This window comes from Panthera pardus, unplaced genomic scaffold, assembly GCF_024362965.1.
Source record: "Panthera pardus isolate Hobbes unplaced genomic scaffold, ASM2436296v1 HiC_scaffold_24, whole genome shotgun sequence".
In the NCBI taxonomy this organism is placed as follows: domain Eukaryota; kingdom Metazoa; phylum Chordata; class Mammalia; order Carnivora; family Felidae; genus Panthera; species Panthera pardus.
Genome location: NW_026526810.1, coordinates 64,956,345 through 64,976,100, shown reverse-complemented (window position 1 = coordinate 64,976,100; position 19,756 = coordinate 64,956,345). Strand labels below are relative to the sequence as shown.

General features: G+C 40.5%; 1 long non-coding RNA gene and 1 gene segment (V, D, J or C); both read right to left on the bottom strand.

Moving 5' to 3' along the window:
* Positions 1-4,214: 4,214 nt before the first annotated feature.
* Positions 4,215-7,627, bottom strand: LOC109255649 (uncharacterized). Of its 2 annotated transcripts, none has more exons than XR_008416937.1 (3): positions 7,069-7,627; positions 5,323-5,471; positions 4,215-4,634 (listed from the first exon to the last, which is right to left on the bottom strand). It is a non-coding gene; the product is annotated as an uncharacterized LOC109255649 (long non-coding RNA). The 2 variants fall into 2 exon arrangements; XR_008416938.1 differs by lacking the exon at positions 7,069-7,627 and adding an exon at positions 5,677-5,789.
* Positions 7,628-8,041: 414 nt separating this feature from the next.
* On the bottom strand, positions 8,042-9,152 carry LOC109255648 (T cell receptor alpha variable 8-3-like). The segment is given in 2 exon segments: positions 8,042-8,790; positions 8,899-9,152. Coding segments are annotated over 2 exon segments (387 nt in total).
* Positions 9,153-19,756: the final 10,604 nt, after the last annotated feature.

The window sequence follows — 19,756 nt, the reverse complement described above, 5'->3', positions numbered from 1 at the left end:
TGAATGGAATTAAAGATTTCACCCTTAATAGATCTTGTGTCCAGCCAGTGGTGGATACAGTTGAATGGATAAACAAATTGTGATATATTCATATAATAGGATACTCAGAGTAGAAAGTATAGAATGACTATGACTGATACACACAAGAACATGGGTGAATCATGTTTAATGAAAGAAACCAGGTATAAAAGAGTCCCTACCATATGATTTCCCTGATTTAAAGTTCTAAACAGGTAAATTAATCTATGGTGATACCAATAGTAATCATTGTCTTCAGGAGGGGGGGTGACTGGAAAGGGACACATGAAATCCTGCTCAGGTAAATGGAGTATTCTGTCTTCAGACTGTTTTAAAACTATCTTTGCCTTCCCATCCTATTTTAAAGACAGAAAAAAATCAGAAATAAGGATATAATAAGGAAATTACACAGAAGAAGGTGATTTGGAATTACAAGCTGCAGACACATTCTCATTAGTGAATGAATACCCATTTGTGTTTTAAGCTAAAGTAAAACGTTGTCAAAAGTTGATTAGAATTCACTTCTGTGGTATAATGAAATTTTGTGTCAAATATGGACAAAATGTGAAAAACTGAAATTACGTTTACTGATAACTCACATAACTCATATGGTATTTCCAAATTCCTCTTTATATAATCCTTTATCATGGAAGGTTTCTCATATTTATATAATAATCATATAAAACAATAAAGAAGTCGAATCTGCTTTGACGTCTCAGGCAGAGTTGGGGAAGAGAAAATGGGGGATGCTCTCCAGCTGCTTGAGTGTCCTGGTGAATGAACAAAAGTGGTCCATTCAGGAGAGAGAAACTGCACAATAAATTGACTAGGGGAAACTTAAAAGAATTATTAACTACAACGGAATATTGGAGTAAAAAGGGAATGGCTAGTAGGAAGGAAAGAGGACTCCTACAGGAATAGGGGATGTAAAGTGTAGCCACTGCTCAGGGATACAATATGCAGGAAGAGGTTCCCATCCACTCCAGGGCTGAGACTCAAACTTTGGAGAAGACACACTTGTGGCTCACTGGATGGCAGAGAAGTCATTATGGTGCTCTAACAGTGGAACTTGCTGGATATCTACCCTTTAGGACATGCCAGAAAGCCATCCTTTGGAATGCTGGGAAAAGACGTTCACAAGAACATGTCTTATGGGAGGCACTCTTCTACAAACCCACCTAAAAATGGGGGTGCTAAGGGAAGCTGCTATCCCCTGGGTGCTGATGAACACTGACTTCCCTGCAGGAAGCTGGTGTGGGTGCTGGCATGGGCTGGTCCCTGGAGACTCCCCCATGCTGCAGGAGCTTGCCAGAGGGAACACAGACCAGGAGGCAAATCTCTCTCCCTGCACTCTCTACTGAAAAAATCTAACGTTGTGCCAACTGGCAAAGAAAATATTTGAAGGGCCCAACTCTATTTTTAAGAGCAAGCAAAAGATGAATTGAAGCTGAGAGTCAATAAATCAATCTCACACCTTTGACTACTCAGCTTCTATATGTAACCTTCTACACATATTTGAAACACATATAACAAGAAAACAACTCAATATTTTTACCTCCTTCAAGATACTGCTATCCTTCTTAGCAAGTGATAATTTCTCACCCCTTCCTCAAAATGAGATGCCTGGTTACAATTGTGCCACCACTGATGATATTAATAACTCTTCAGATTTAGAGCCCCTCTAAAATATTCTGTTACTGATACGCTAAAATGTAAAGTTAATTTCCAATAACTTGTATATAAAATGAAAGTGAGAAGGAGAGTAGAAGGAAAGGTTTCACACATACAAATAAGCCTACATAGACAACAAGCAAATACAAAATATGGAAAATACTATGACTTTGACTACACTTCACATGGTGAGCTTTGAATGACGTATAGAATTGTTGAATCCATATGTTGTACATATGAAACTAATCTAACATGTTAATTATACTTCCATTTTTCAAAGTACTAGAACTTTGCTTCTGTAATTAGTTACAAGGCTATAATTGATATCTGTGGCTTCTTTCATGAATCTCTACTCTATATTTCCCCCACCTCAGCCAATTTGGTTTGAGTGGCTGTAGTTTTCCATTAGGCTTTAACATTGGGCATGAAATTACTAAGAGGCTTCAAACATAGTTTTTCTTGCTTCCGTTGTGTAGAAGCAACCCAATATCTTCTTAATCAGGATAAACCACTTCAGCCAAGAGATACTTTTCTTCATGTTGGTTCAATGACTGAGCTCAAAATGTCCAGAAGTTACTTTTATCATCCATTGAGTAGAGCAATTTTTTTGTCTCCTGGCAGAAGAATTTGTCTGTTAAGACTAAGTTCTCCAAATATACATAGCATAAACTTGCCAAGATGGGAATATCAAAGTCTGATAGTGGGTTGTTAGCTGCAGTAGTGACAAAAGCCACTCCCACATCTACCTTTTGATTCCAGGACCCATGGATTCTGGCTATGTGAAAGACAGTAACACATAACACAAACTTCTCTGATTTGAAACACGTGTTAATTTCTACTAACAAAGTCTCATCAGTCAGGGTGTATCTCCCAACTGGCATTGTAACCCAGTCTTCAGTAAGATATTCTGTCTTTCAATTAGGTTAGCCACTTCTGAGTGGTGAGGTATGTGGTAAGACTAGCTAATTACATGAAAAGTCAGAATTATTAGCTTGATTGCTAAAATACCTCAGCATTCCCACTTTATTCTTAATATAATTCTTTATTGTAGAAAGTTCCTCATAACTATCATATACACTCATAAATAAATAACAAACTATTAATAAAAGGGAAAAAGGGAAGGAGGGAGGGAGGGAGGCAGGCTTTGATTTTTCTGGCAGAATTAGGGTTGGGGAGGTGGGGGTATGATCTCCCAACTGCTCAGGGTCCTTGGTGTGAAACCTATTTTTTTTTTCAAACTCAGCTTGAATTCAGAATCAAAAGAAATTGGTAATTCTTCTCCTACTAATCTGCATAAAGTGCCCACCACAGTCCCTTTGGGCAATGTAGTTGAGCTGATAACAGCGAGTCACCTGAAAATAGAGGTAGGAGAGATTATGGTCCAAAAATAAAAAGGGACAGAGAGAAGAAGGACATTAAATGAATACACTTTTTTTATTCCAGATTTTGTCTCTAACACCTCCATTTACATTCCTTATGACTTCAAGCAATCACTCAAACACATTTATTACATATAACCATATCACCAAGTCCTAAAAATTACTGTTGATCTCCTGATGTATCCTTGGTGACCATCTACTTAGTCTGTCTATATTTTGAGGGCTCCTGGGCACTTATCTTTCTCTACATGACAGAGTAAGCCAAGAAGCAGTCTGAAAGCTCCCTCTTTCTCCTTCTCCCCTCTCTGCAGAGTATTTGTTATCTCCAAGACTTCAAGAACACAAGGACCATAAAACCTTCTTACACAACTCTTTCCATCCTACACAAAACAGGCTTATACTGAGTTATAAGCTTATCCTGGGTCCAGCGACCCCTATCTTCTCTGCAATTCTTATCAATATTTCTAGCAGAGTTGGCATTGCTAAATTTACTACATAATTAATTAGAATGATGTTAACATGTAAGAATCAATCTGTAGGGGCGCCTGGGTGGCTTTAGTCAGTTAAGTGTTCGACTTCAGCTCAGGTCATGATCTCACAGTTCATGAGTTCAAGCTTTGCGTTGGGCTCTGTGCTGACAGCTCAGAGCCTGGAGTCTGCTTCGGATTCTCTGTCTCCCTCTCTCTCTGCCCCTCCCCTGCTCTCACTCTGTCTCTCTCTCTCAAAAATAAACATTAAAAAAGAATTAAAAAGGAATTAATTAAAATTTTAAAAAAAGAATCACTTTCTCATATTCCAACAATGAAATCAAACAAGAACAGACTGAAAGCATTGAGAAAAAAAAAAGGGTCCATTGCTGGACACAGCAAAAGAGATTATATCCACACCGTTCTGGTTGTAAATTTGTAGAATTTAACTTACAAAAGTTGAGGTGTCTGGGTGGCTCAGTTGGTAGAGCATCCAACTCTTGTTTTCCACTCAAGTCATGATCTCACAGTTCACAGGATGTAGCCCCATGTCTGGCTCCACGCTGACAGTGCAGAGCCTACTTAAGATTCATTCTCTCCCTCTCTCTCAGCACCTTCCCTGCTCGTGCTCTCTCTCTTTCAAAAATAAAAATAGGGGCACCTGGATGGCTCAGGCAGTTGAGTGTCTGAGTTCGGCTCAGGTCATTGTTAGAGTCAGGTGTAAGGCAGGGTAAAGATAGGAGTCAGAGGCTAAAAAATTTTAGCAGTCAAAGGCTTTATTTGGGAACTAAGCTCTCGGGCGAGGTTCCGTGACTCAGAGAGAGAGAGAGGAGTCAGGGAAGTCACACCCAGGTGTGGTGGGGTGGGGTTTTTAAGCTGCAGCGGTTCTGGGTTTAGGTCCGGGTGGGCCTTTTTCGCATCAGGTCATGCTGTCGCTCGGTGATTGGTTGACCTCCAATTCATTCTGGCGCGCTGTTCGGGGCTTTTCATTGGGTTGCCCTGGCAAGATGGCCGTCCCCTCTACTGTGGTTCCAAGGACATCCTAACATTCCAACCTCTTATTGGTGATAATGGGCGACGGATCTGATCTGGCTGCTTCCTGTGGGTGTAAGGGCAACGTCATGGTATGTGGGGTCTGAGGTTGGAATGCGGGAATATGGCTGGACCACCTGGGAAACTTCATGAATTCGTTTTTGTACAAAACAGAGAAAACAAGGTAAGAGCATAAGTATTATACAGATAGCAACTAGTGGGGTGACTATGGTGAGGAGCCAAGTTAGGAGGGGTGATTGCCACCAGGAAGTTAGGGGGTCTGAGGATCCTGGGAGGGCAGATAGAGTTTTTTGGATTTACTTTAGGTATTCTACATTGGTTTCAACTAAGCCTGATTCATTGAGGTAGTAGCAACATTCCTCCCTCAGGAACAGGCATGTTCCCCCTTTTTCTGCTGTCAGGAGATCTAGGGCTCGTCGGTTTTGTAGAGTGACCTGTGCTAGGGCGTTGATCTGCCTTTGTAAGGTGGATAGGGAGGTAGCTGAGGCTTCTAATTTATTGAGGATGTCTCGGCCCAACAGGGGGATGGGGCAGGAGGGGATGACTAGGAAGGAGTGGGAGAAGTGGAAGCCATCCAGGCAGCAGATGAGTACCGGTGTGCATGGGGGAACGGAGGGGGTGCCATTTATGCCCATGACCGAAACGGAGGACGGCGTGGTGGGGCCAGAGTAGCTCGGCAGGACGGAATAGGTAGCCCCCGTGTCCAAAAGAAAGGAGATGGACTTACCCGCTACCTGGAGTTTTACCCTGGGCTCAGCGTGGGTCACCGGAGTTACTGAGTCTGGGCCTCGTCAGTCGTCATCCTCCATCTCCAGCAGTTGGAAGGCAGAGTCCAATCGGGGTGAAGCCTCGCCATGTGGGGGCCTTGCGAGTCTGTCGTCCCCTGGGAGAGGACAATCGGATTTCCAATGGCCCATTTGCTGGCACAATGGGCATGGACTGGTAGGCTTTTGGGGATGGGGACACTGACGAGACCAATGGCCTTCTTGACCACATTTAAAGCATGGCCCCGGAGGGGGCCGTGGTCTGGAGGGCTTTATTGTGGCTGGCCTCAGGGCAGCTGCCAAGGCTTGGGTCTGTAATTGTACCTTTTGTTGGAGACTGGCCTGTCACTGTTGTTCTTGAGCTTCCTCTCGGCCATTAAAAACTTTAAAAGCCATCTTTACCAGGTCGGCCATAGGGGTTTGAGGACCATCTTTGGCCTTTTTTAGGTTTTTTTTGAGTATCAGGGGCTGATTGGGAAATAAAGTAGGTGGCCAATACTGTGGCCCCGGCGGGGGTGGTAAGGTCTAGTCTGGTATACTGGGTAAGTGCCTCTGTGAGCCGGCTAAGGAAGGCTGCGGGTTTTCATCGGGGTCCTGTATTATTTCTTGAAGTTTGTTAAAATTTAGTGATTTGGTTGAAGTTGCCCTCATGCCTGCTAGTAGGCACTGGATCATCTGGTCCCGGCGCCGGTGACCATTGCCCGCAAGTTGGTAGTTCCAGTTGGGGTCGGCCGCCGGGACAGCATCGGCCCCTACAGGCATAGTGAGGTCGGTCATGTGGGTTTGGTCTGCATGTTCCCTGGCTAAGGCCTGGATGTGCTCCCTCTCCTCAGGGGTGAGGGTAGAGGTGAGGATTACATGGATGTCGTGCCATGTGAGACTGTAGGCTTGGGCAAGGTATTGGAATTCCTTAGTGTATTGGGTGGGGTCAGCCGAGAATGACCCTAGCCGCTTTTCAATGGCGGATAAGTCTTGGAGGGAGAAGGGGACGTGAACTCAAACTAGACCTTCAGGTCCTGCCACCTCAGGGAGAGGAAAGATGTCCGCTGGGGTCTGTTCGCTGGGAGGGGCGTGAGCACCAGTTTGGGATGATATGGGAGGCGAGGGCGGGGCGGCTGGGGGTTGGGAGTACAGAGGGGGTCGAGGACCGGTGGGCAGCGTGGCTAGATCCTCTAACAGGTCGGAGATCGGAGATCAGGGAAGTTGGTGAGGTGAGGTCGTTGGGGTGGGGGGGGGGGTTGTGGGCGGGCAAGGAGCATGCATGCAGAGGGGCAGGAGGAACATAGGTTGGGGCGAGACCTGAGGTCCCAAAAGGCCATGACGTAGGGTATTTCTCCCCATTTTCCCAGCCGATAGCGGAAATTGTCCAGATCAGTTAAGATTTGGTATTGTAAAGACCCCTTGGGAGGCCATTGAGGATCATTATCTAATTTGTACTGAGGCCAGACTACAGTGCAAAGGCAGATGAGTCGGTTACAACAAGCCCAGGAGCCAGAAGTTTTTTAACAGACATTGGGGGAGGGTAAGAGATGGAGGAGGTTTAGACTCGTTACTTGCCATTGGTGTGGCAGGGCGAGGCGTCCCTCGTGCTGCAATAAGGGGCCTTTCGGCGTGTGGGCCTTGCAGCATGCAGAGGAAAGGAGACTGACTTGCCAGACGTCTCTCGTGGGTGTCAGCCATAGTTGGAGGAGGGAAGGAGGGGTCTGTCCTACTTACTGGCTCCTGTAGGTGCTTGAGAGTAGGGTGGTTGGCCTCTGTCTTGGCAAGGAGGGAGCTCAGCCAAGGGAGGCGAGCTACTACCTGCCCCTGGGTTTCGGCACCAAATGTTAGGGTCAGGCATAAGGCAGGGTAAAGATAGGAGTCAGAGGCTAAAAAATTTTAGCAGTCAAAGGCTTTATTTGGGAACTAAGGTCTTGGGCGAGGTTCCGTGACTCAGAGAGAGAGAGGGGAGTCAGGGAAGTCACACCCAGGTGTGGTGGGGTGGGGTTTTTAAGCTGCAGTGGTTCCAGGTTTAGGTCCGGGTGGGCCTTTTTCGCGTCAGGTCGTGCTGTCGCTCGGTGATTGGTTGACCTCCAATTCGTTCTGGCAACTACTAGGGGCTTTTCATTGGGTTGCGCTGGCAAGATGGCCGTCCCCTCTACTGTGGTTCCAAGGACATCCTAACAGTCATGATCTCACGGTTCGTTGGTTTGAGTCCCACATCAGGTTCTGTGCTGACAGCTCAGAGCCTGGAGCCTGTTTCAGATTCTGTGACTCCCTCTCTCTCTGCCCTCCCTCTCTTGTGCTCTGTCTCTCTCTGTCTCAAAAATAAACATTAAAAAATTAAAAAATTAAAAATAAAATAAATAAATAAATAAATAAAATTAAATAAATAAATAAGTAAGTAAGTAAATAAATAAATAACCAAATGAATAGGAGGCTACTTTTACAAGTGAGACAAAATCTTTGGGTAAACACTGATGGGCTAAAATCTTCAGCTTCCTGCACTATTTTAAATAGTTCCCAAAGTTAACATGACCATGACAGTTTTCTAAACCTTTCACAATTCTAATCAATCTCCAAAAACTGACCAATAATTTTCCAGAATCCCTTTTAAATGAGGAACTGACACGCAAAATATTCTGACACATTCTGACCAGCACAGTGAGATCTTTGAGGTGGGGGGTGGGGGGAAGAAGTTGAGGGGTCAAATTCCAAGAAAATGATCTGTGAATGAATAGAGAAACAAGCAGGCAAACTTTTCTGGGAAAGAACATGAGGAGTTCATGTTTTGTTTTCTGGGTTGGCTGACAGAAGAAATGATAAATGAAAACTCATATAGTTAACCTTGAGGTCAACCTCAAGGCCAGTCTTTGAGCATCTTGGTATTGTATGATCAGAACACTATCTTCTCCATCATTCTGTAATACTATTTATTATCATGTAGTTTCTACAAAGACCAAAAACCTGCTAAATTAAGTTTATCAGACATGGAGTTGTAGAATTATATAGAAATATCTGAGTCTGCTCAGCTCTATTTGCCTCATTTGGCATCATACAGCAAGAGATCTCTGATAATACCACAGGAAGAGACCATCAGTCTCCAAAAACTCCCCTACCATGGTGGTTTGTGTTCAGCTCCCCCTGCAGTCCCAGACACTGTGTCACGCACAGCACAGAAGTACTTGGCCTCATCGCTGCCAAGGGCTCGGGATTTCCTCAGGTGGAAGGTGGTTTCATGGTTCTTAAATTCAGCCTCAAAACCTTTGATGCCTTTAACCAGGGTGTCCCCTGAAAAGTACTTCAGTAGAACCTGGAGTCCTTGGTTGGGGTGCTGCATGTACCAGAAGAGATAAGGAGTTCCACTATAGGAATAGTTGCACCTCAGCTCCAGAGGGGCTCCTTCAGAGACAGTGACATGGACATCAGGCTGCGTCACTGACTGGGCTCCGGTGTCGCCTGCAAAATCAGTGTTGTATCAGTGAAAGCAGTGCACACTTCACAATGAAAAGTCAGTATTTCCAGCTGAATCTGTAGAACTATAGACTAATATGAAATTTTACTCACGCGGGGCAAATATCCCCAGTGTTGAGATAAGCAGCAGGAACATGGCCGAGCAGTAGAAAGGCAGTGGGCTCTTCTCAGGAAAATCTCCCCCTGAGCAGACAGGAAACTGGCTGAGGAAACCAAGCCCTCGGACATAAGAAGGGTGGAGAAAGTAAAGTTGGACAGGTTCCTTGCTGAGATAAAAATGCAAAAGCTGCTGCGATGAGCCTGGAGCTTTCTGACAGATGATTCTAGTCCCTGTCTCTGTCTGCAAAGAACTCAGCCAGCTGCAGGGGGGAGGGCGTGAGCAGATGATGTTGACAACAAGATCTCTAGTTTGTGCAGCATCGTCCCCTGGAGGCCCCTCCAAGAACTAGTTTATGTGTTCCTTCTGTTTTCTGAGGTATGAAAAGTTCTGCACAATATATTTCTTCCTTCCCAAACCTATGATGGTGTATTCTTCCTGGAGTCTGTTAGAAATGAGGTGTCATATAAAAGTAGACTAACAAGTAATTTCACTGAAAAATCAGTTTTTTTAAAAAATATATCAGACTCAGAATTCAAGTTACAACCCAACATTTAAAATGTTTAAGATGCATTCAACCCTTATCAAAATACCACCAGCATTTTTCACAGAGCTGGAACAAAAAATCCTGAAATTTGTATGGAACCACAAAAGACCCCAAATGGCCCAAGCAACCCTGGAAAAAGAACAAAACTGGAGGCATCACGATTTGGGATTTCAATTATGTTACAAAGCTATAGTCACCAAGACAGCTTGGTATTGGTATTGGTACAAAAATCAACATGCAGATCAATGGAACACAATAGAAAACCCAGAAATGGACTCACAACTATATGGTCAACTCATCTTCAACAAAGCAGGAAATAATATCCAACGGGAAAAAAAGACAGTCTCTTCAACATATGGTGTTGGGAAAACTGAATGGCGACATGCAGAAGAATGAAATAGACCACTTTCTTATACTACACACAAAAATAAATTCAAAATGGGTGAAAGACCTAAATGTGAGACAGGAAACCATCAAAATCCTAGAGGAGAACACAGGCAGCATCTCTCTGACCTCAGCCACAGCAACTTCTTACTAGACACATTGCCAAAGGCAAGGGAAACAAAAACAAACGTGAACTATTGGGACCTCATCAAGATAAAAACCTTCTGCACAGCAAAGGAAACAATCAACAAAACTAAAAACCTACAGAATGGAAGAAGATATTTGCAAACAACATATCTGATAAAGGGTTAGTATCCAAAATCTATAAAGAACTTATGAAACTTAACACCCAATAAACAATAACCCAGTTAAATGGGTCAAAGACATGAATAGACACGTTTCCAAAGAAGACATCCAATTGGCTAACAGATACATGAAAAGATGCTCAACATCACTAGTCATCAGAGAAATAGAAACCAAAACCACCGTGAGACATCACTTCATATCTGTCAGATGGCTAAAATGAACAGCTCAGGAGGGAGCAGATGTTGGCTAGGATATGGAGAAAGAGGAATGCTTTTGCACTGTGGTGGGAACACAAACTGGTATAGCCACTCTGAAGAACAGTATGGAGGTTCCTCAAAAAATTAAAAATAGAACTACCCTATGACCCAGCAATTGCACTACTAGGAATTTATCCAAAGGATACAAAAATGTTGATTTGCTGGGGGGAGGGTTCACATGCACCCAAATATTTATAGCAGCACTACCAACAATAACCAAATTCTGGAGACAGCCCAAATGTCTATCCTCTAAGGAGTGGATAAAGAAGACGTGGTATATATATACAATGGAATATTACTCAGCCATAAAAAAAAAAGAATGAAATCTTGTCATTTGCAATGACATGGATGGAGCTAGAATGCATTATGCTAAGTGAAATAAGTCCATCAGAGAAAGATAAATACCATATGATTTCACTCATATGTGGAATTTAAGAAACAAACAGACGAACATATGGGAGGAGGGGAAGAGAAGAGAGGGAAACAAACCACAAGAGACTCTTAAGGTTAGAGCACAAAGGGTTGATGGAGGGAGGGAGGTGGGGAGTAGGCTAAATGGGTGATGGGTATTTAAGGAGGGCACTTGTGATGAGCACTGGGTGTTGTATGTAAGTGATGAATCACTGAATTCTACTCCTGAAAGCAATATTGCACTGTATGTTAACTAACTAAAATTTAAATTTAAAAAAAGGGTGAAAAAAGATGCATTCCAAAATTATTCAGCATACAAAGAACCAGAAACATTGACCAATATCTAAGTGAAAGATAATCTACAACTGCAAATGTCAAGATGACTAAGATGCTGGAACCAGTAGACAAAGAAGTGAAAGCAACTTTTTAAACTGTATTCCCTGAAGTAAAAGGAAGCACATTTGAAATGAATGATAAAATGGGCATTCTCAACAAAGAAATAGAAATGACAAAAAGAAGCAAATGGGAATTTTAGGACTGGAAAATACAATACATGAAATAAAATCCCACGGTAAGGGCTCAATAGCAAAATGAAGAGGACAGTGAAAGAGTAAGTGAACTTGAAAACAGATCAGTAGAAATTATCTAACTCAATGATTACCAATGAAGGATGACTCTTCCTCCCCGAAGGAGACATTCCTTAAATCTGGGCACACTTTTGGTTGCCACAATTTGGGGGGTAGAGTACTAGTGGCACCTAGTGGGTGGAAGCTAGGCATATTTCTAGGAAGTCTGACAATTAGGGAGGACAGCCTCCTCCCACAATAAAAAGTTATTTGACCTAAAATGTTAATAGTGCCAAAGCCAAGAAACCCTGATCAAAACTTCAGAACAAGAAAAAAAAATTGAAATAAAAATGGACACAACCCTGAAGACCTGTGCAACAATATCAAAAAGTCTAAAATATACGTCAGTAGAGCCCCAGAAGGAGAGGATAAAGAGATTAGAGCAGAAAACATGCTTGAAAAGGGAATCGCCAAAAACTTGCCAAATTTGATGAAGAACATAAATATAAAAATTCAAGAATCTTGGCAAACTCTGAACAGGATAAAACCAAAGAAAATTGCACCTAAACACATCATAACTGAACTATTGACAAGCAAAAATTATATAATAATATATATAATATATGCAAAATAACATACATATAACATTGGCTAGAGAATATATATACATATATTATATATATATATATATATCAAGTATGTGCATTTTATTGAACTTCAATTATAGATTAGCAAAAGGCAAATGCCATACCTAAGATTGGTCATCCAGTCTTTATGTATATATGTGTATATATTGCAGCTAGAAAAGGAAGCAAGACATTGTACATTATATTGGAGAGCAATTATTTTAATGACCATGGATTTCTCATCACAAAACTCGCAGACAGTGAAACAGCATCTTGAAGGCACAGAACAACAACACCTATCAACACAAAATTACAGATCTGGTGGAAAAACCTTTCTGAAATAAAGGTGAAGTAAAGATGGTTTCAGTTGAAGAACAACCAAAAAATATAGATTTATTTTTTTTAAGTTTTAAAATGCATACAGCTATTTCAAGCAAATATTATAACATTCAGTGGTAAGGTTTTCAATGTGTATAAATGTGATAAATATGAACAACTATAACAAACTTCAGGACTGGTGGATAAAGAGCTATATAGTGCAAGATTTCAACATTTTACATGAAACAGTATATTATTAACTCTCAGTAGTCTCTGAATAATAGGTATATACATTGTAATCTCTAGAACCAACACTCAGAACATGCAAAGAGATATAGCCAACAGCCAATATATAAAACGGAATATTAGAAAGTATTCAAGTAATCCAAAAGAGTCAGGAAAAAAAAAGAGAAGAGAGAACCAAAAAATAAAGATAGGTCATGAAAAACAATAATAAAACAGAAAAACAGTAATAAAATAGTATGCATGCAGTACCTAAATCTATGAAAGTAATGCACAGCAACAGAGAGAAGATGATTTTCTGAGGTCACAGGTAGAGGGAGAGAGACACCCACTGGGGATGATGGAAAGGTTCATTACCTTGATTGTGGCATATACATAAATTGAAACTGATCAAATTGTACACTTCATATATGTACAGTTTATTGTACTTCAATTCTAGATTAGAAAAAGACAAATGCTGTACCTAAGAGATTGGTCATTCAGCCTTTACGCTTACCAATTTGTGTCCCTTCTACAATTCCCAACACGAATCCCGATGAACTAAAAATTAACTCTAGGAGGGCACTTGTGATGATCACTGGGCGTTGTATGTAAATGATGAATCATTGTTCTACTCCTGAAACCAATATCACACTGTAGGTTAACTAACTAGAATTTAAACACATTTTTTAAAGGAAAAAAAAAAAACTGTTTTCCCCCTTCTTCCTACTCCAGTCTCCCAAATCCTAAGGAAAATGTGTCTTGGGCTGTTTTGTATTAAACTCATTAAAACTCTCCACTATTTTGCAACAAAAATGAAGCCAGAAAACACTCAGGAGGTGCTCAGATGTGTCTCCATCTTTCCTCCAAGTATACTGCCCAAGCCTGCCTCCAAATCTAGCTTCTCTACCCTCCATCCTTTTCTGCCACATGATAGGGAGAATCCAGTCTACTACTGCCCTGCTCATCAGAGACCAGACTTGGCTCTGCTGCATATATTATATCTACTCAAAGAGTCAGGATGCATGTGTGAGGAGAAAAGCCAACAGGACTTTCTTCAGTCAGATCTACAGTTGCTCAAAACTTCTGATTAACTTCTTGTTCAATCTTCTCCTTACAACTGGCAATGTGATCTATGTACATCATTATATAATATAGAGTGATCTACGATCTATATATATAGAGATATATATCTATATATGTATATAGATATATAGATAGATCTCTCTCTCTATATATATATAACATAGTACATATATATGTACTACTATATATAATATAGTGTATATATAATATAGAGTACACATATATAATATATAGAGTACTATGTATGTAATACAGAGTACTATATATATACATATATATGTGTATATATATATAATATAATATATGTATGTATATATAGATAATATAGAGTACATAAGTATTTTATATTAAAACTTAAGACATATGCTTGGAGAACCTGCATTTGAGTTCTGGCTTTGCTACTAACAACCTTTGAGATTATGGATAAGTGACTTAAATTCTTTGTGCCTCAGGATCCTCATATATACAAGGAGCATAGTTATAGATATAACAATTTCTGAGAGAATTACATGGTATGATGCACATAAAGGGCTTAAAATAACGGTAAAAGGAGTGATCCCTCAGGATATAACCTAACAAAGGGCAGCAAATTTTGTCTGTTCTATGTATTATTCTTTGTTGAATAGATTTGATTAATGAAAAAAATCAGTAGCTTTTTTGTGGTAGCAGTAATGGGTTTTCCTACTCATTTGTTAATTTAGCAAATATTTGAAGAGATTTTACTATGGTGCAGGCACTATTCCAGTTGCAACAAATATAACAATTTGACTTTAATCTGCATGGAGAACATCAGTTTAAGTCTGCCATGTGAATTTCCCGAAAAGATAATGTAAGAAATGTTACAACTTTTCTTTCCACATGTGGGGTCATATGTAGGACTCTCTGCTCCTCCTTTATTTCTTATTTTTCTTTCTTCCTTTAAGAATCTATTGTTTCTCATAAAAGACTCTTAAATCTAGAGAACAAACAGTGGGTTGCTGGAGGGGTTGTGGGAGGGAGGATGGTGTAAATGGGTAAGGGGCATTAAGGAATCTACTTCTGAAATCATTGTTGCACCATATGCTAACTAACTTGGATGTAAATTAAACAGTAAATAAAAGGGGGGGGAAAGAATCTATTGTTTCTTGGGCTGCAGCTTCCCTAGAAATCATTCTTTTTTGCCCCAGCTTGTCAGGGAGACTTAAGGTATTTGCAACCTCATCTGTTATGGGTGTGTCTTTAAATATAATGTTTCCCTGGATGACCTGGAACAAGGTCGAAGGGCTAGAATTTCATGCAAGGATGAACACATAGACCATTACATTGATCCTAATTTTATACTTTCAAAAGCACAAATTTCAGCCATGATTGAAGAACTATGGTGACAGACTTGGTTTTGGCTCTCACCATTGAAGGCCTGTTTACTTCTTGTTTTTCCGCTGTGTTTGCAGAGTTAATTTGGATGACTGTCACACCAACAAAAGCACCTGGGGTGAACAGCGGGTGACAACAGAGTAGACTCTCTCCTGTTTCCTAAACCAGAGTGGACGATAAGCTCAGACGCTCAGCATCTGGGCCCCTGTTTTGCTCAGAGTTTACGCTTAGCTCCCTCTGCAGTCCCTGTCACTGTGTCCCTCAGGGCACAGTAGTACACAGCCGAATCTGACACTTGCACTGAGGATTTCTTCAAGTGGAAAGAATTTGGTTCTTTGTGGTAGGTGGCTTCAAAACCTTTGCTGCTTCCCTTCTCATTGGCTTTCGAGGCTTTCAGGAGGAGCTGTGGACCTTCTCCGGGATACTGGACACACCAGAAAAGGGCAGGGTACTGTGTGGTTTCATAAGAGCAGTTCACAGTCAGAGAAGCCCACTCTGAGAGGGTCATCTGGCCTTCCATCTGGGTCACTGAATCTCCCTTGCTTCCTCCTGAAACAAAAACAAAACAGTAGTTCTGGTCACCTCAGGCATGATCTGGGTTCTACCTCTTACAGAAAATTGTAGTTAAAGACGACACCAATATAATGGAACGAAAGCTTTTAGACTTTATGTGCCATCTTACCTACCAAACATTAATAACAGCACAAGCAGTGATCCTGGAGAAGAGCTCATTCTTAAGATCTGTGGTGTCCTTGCGTCTTGACTGCTTAGTGGGAGAAAAAGTTAAGTTTACAGAGGAGGATGAGTGTGAGCTCAGAATAGAAGCAGGAAATGTGTGTGTGTGTCTGAGGAAGATGCACCCCCCTTGTGGGCAAGGTAATAAACTCAGAGCCATGTTAACCTATGAACTTGTTCTCCTTTCAAGAGTCTTATATCTTCACCTCTGGCTCTATTTTTATGACACCTCTTAGCTATCAAGATGGTCCTTTGTAAATCTAAAGAATAGTTGGTATTTTTCATAAATCTGTTTTTTCCCAGCACACTGCCTAACATGGAAGCTCCAAACTGAGACATTTCCAAGAAAAATTCTATTTTACTTTTTCTCTTTTAGCCATTTTGAGCCTCTTAGTGATACACTGAAATATTATGTAAGTTTTAGGTTAAAGTCAGAGGAATGTCAATAACACATATTCAGTCGTTAATAGATTTGGGATGGAAGAACTTAAACTTTTTTTCACTACTCTATTCCCACACCTAGAACAATGTTGGACACTTAGCAGGTGGCCAACAAATTTCTTAAGTGCACAGATAAATGAATAGACAAATGGTTGAGGAATTCCTGCTACCCGAATTACAATATTGCTTCACATCTAAGACATCAATTATGAGACACACAATTTAACAAAAGCTTCCAAAAGGAAAAGGTAAATTTTATATTTATATACATTAAAAAGTAAAAAAATATATAACTCTGAATTGGAGAAATATGATTATTAAAGTTATGGAATATCCATAAAACTATCTGGCATTATTTTCTTCTCCCTTGGGATTTTAAGGATTCTCAGATAATCTGATTGGTCTGTGTACATCAGGAGAAATGCTCTGACACTAAACTTTAAGTGGAAATTTTGCCTCAAGCATGCTCTCTGCATATGTCCATCTACCAACATTATTGGCCAATATAATATATATAAGTTCAACAAAATTGCTTTTACCACAGGATAGGATATGCAGATAATATGGATTTGCCTCAGAAAACAAAAGGATGAGCTCAATCTCAGCTTCTAGTGTTGGTAGGGACATGTCTGATGATATACAGAAACATTTTATAGCAAGGGTGAGACTTCTCTGTAAATACAAGTCAGTCGGGGGACATCTGAGGGGCTCAGTCAGTTAAGCGGCCGACTCTTGATTTCAGCTCAGGTCATACTCATGGTTCCTGAGTTTAAGCCACAAGTTGGACTCTATGCTGACAGCATGGAGCCTGCTCAGGATTTTCTCTCTCTCTCTCTCTCTCTCTCTCTCTCTCTCTCTCTCTCAAAAATAAACATTTAAAAAATAAAAATTAAATTAAAATTTAAAAAAAACAGTTGGTCGTCAACTCAAAAGTACAAATTTGGAGAGCTCTCCACTTAAAAAAATCACAATCTCTAGAAGTTAGACTTGAGGAAGTTAAAAATCTCAAGTGGTTTGTGATGGAGCCAATATCAAACAAATTGACAACATAACCTTTAGGAACCCTGAACTAAGAGGACATTTGAGGTCTCTGTGAAGCATTTCTGGGGTCAGCAGGAGAAAACGCCTCCATTCTTCACAGAATTTTAAAACTGTTCTCTTTTCATGGTAGTATTGATGTCGCAGCTGCAAAAACAATTACTGCTTACTCTCACTATTATTGCCCATTCAACTTAGAACAAAAACTCCAGATGTTCCCAGGACAAACTTAGAGAAAAGGATGCCTTCTATCTGTCAAGTCCCGTTAATATTTATCATTGAACATGGAAGCCTTTTTTAGTGTACTTCCTGGAAAACTTCCCCTCCATGAATTCAGAGAAGGCAGCTACATGGTCCTGTATCAAGCTATATGTAGTAACAAGCTTCAGATTCGGGTAGAAAATTTAGATCTGGATATTGTTTCAGTTCATAATTTCTTCTCTCTCTTCCTTTTCCCATCGACTCCATGTCACATCTCTGTGAGCAAGCAGTGTCTCCCTCCTTTGTCCCTAGCCCTTTGTCTCATGCCTCTACCCTACTCCAGCTGGAGTCAAAGTAGAAATAACCCGCAAACAGTCTCGGCTTCCATCATTTCCTTCACTTATTCAAGTCAACCTTGCCCCTTGCTTTTGTTGTGTCGCAAAATGAGGGAATCTATCATCCATACCATGAGTTCGTCAGTAGAGGAATGTCATAGAGGAATTGTAGCAGTAGATTTGAGTGGAATGTGTCAGAACTGTGTGATCATAATGAAAATTGCTTAAAGCTAACTACTAGCTAATAACAGATTTTATTCAGACGTCCTGACTTCAAGAGCACAAGCTCTGCTTAAGGAACCTAGATTTACCCAAGTGTATTAGTCAAAAGTCAGTCAGGAAAACAGAAACAAATCCAAATATTTTAAGTAGAAAGAAATTTAACACAGTGCATTAGACATATAGACATTGGAAGATCTGATGAAGCAAAGATGGCAAGACTGATGACCTGAAACTCTGAAGTATAGTATTGCAGAAATGCTTCTCAATTACAGAACTTAAACTAGATGATAAAAGAAAGGGATTGTGGGAAATGTAGTTTGGGTTTCTCCTCAGCAAAGTGGGGAAGTGTATTATAAAGGGATAAGGAAGGGGCACCTGGGTGGCTCGGTCGGTTAAGTGACCAACTCTTGATTTCAGCTCAGGTCATGATCTCATGGTTCATGGGATCGAGCCCCACGTCAGACTTCGTGCTGACAGTGCAGAGCCTGCTTGGGATTCTCTCTCTCCCTCTCTCTCTCTCTGTCTCTGCCCCTTCCCTGCTCATGCTCTCTCTCTCTCTCTTTCACTCTCTCAAAATAAATAAACTTTAAAAAGATAAAATAAAAATAAAGGGATGAGAAAGATCTGATGGACAGCATACAGAGAAGTACTTCTGTTAACTCAGTCCTTATGTAAACCTAGAGGCACTAGCTGAACTGTGTTTTGGAATCAGAACTCTGCAGTAATTAGACCAGATAGCAGCTGAATGTGGAGTATGACCCCTATAACATTTCATAATTGTCATTTAGAATTTTTGTCACTTTTTTCAAAATAGGGGGGCTGAACATGAAAAGAACCACCACACATGAAGAGCAGGAGTTAAGCTAATGATAAATACATTGCCTTCTATTATTACATGAAAGTCTTAAGCCTTTATTTAAAAAACCTCACAGTGAGTTTAGAATTCTTCACTAATTGAAGCTCCTGAAGTTAAGTTTTTCTTGTCCTGTCAATTCCTCTCAGATTTATTGTCTATTTGCTAAAAACTCTAAATGTTGCCTGCCTTGGTCATTTCTTTAGATTTCAATTTCATTAGTAGGCCTCCATGGACAAGTAATAAAATTCTGGATTTTTTTCTCCTGTTAATGTCTCGTGTAAATTTAATTATCTGTCCAGCTGGAAGAAGCTTGGACCAGGAAAATTTCTTCCTCCCCTTCAAATGCCAAACGGTAAGAAACAGTTTTTAACATTCTAATGGTAAACTCATTTGAAAATAGAACAACAGTAAAAAAAAAAAAAAAAAAAAAAGAAAACAATGACATCATTTGTCAGAAAACTGGCCAAAGTTACTATCCCACCAATTTTGAAGATTTCTGATACAGATTTGTAGAATTTAAGATACCAAAACAATGGAAACCTGTCGTTATAATTGGTAAAAATAAACGATCTTAACTTTAAAATAAGTAGAATCTGGCATCTAGATTGTCTCCTGCACCCTTAACAGTCCTTGAAGAAATACTAAAAAATATGCGTTATTCACCATTCTTTCTGCAACATTCCCGGTAAGTTGCTAAAAATCTCCATAAGTACACTGTATTCTGAGCTACTCACCACCCCAATCAACTCCTCCCTCCTAGATGGGTGCCTAAAAATGAGGGGAAATACCAGCGCAGAGTGGATCCAGGAAGAAAGATTCCAACAAAATGATCTTAAAATTACCAAGTTGGGAAGGCAGTAAGTTTGTAAGAAGGAAATAAGCTACGAAAGGAGTTCACCTTGTTCAGTTTATTGAAAGATACAATTATGAATGAAAAGTAAAATGCTCCC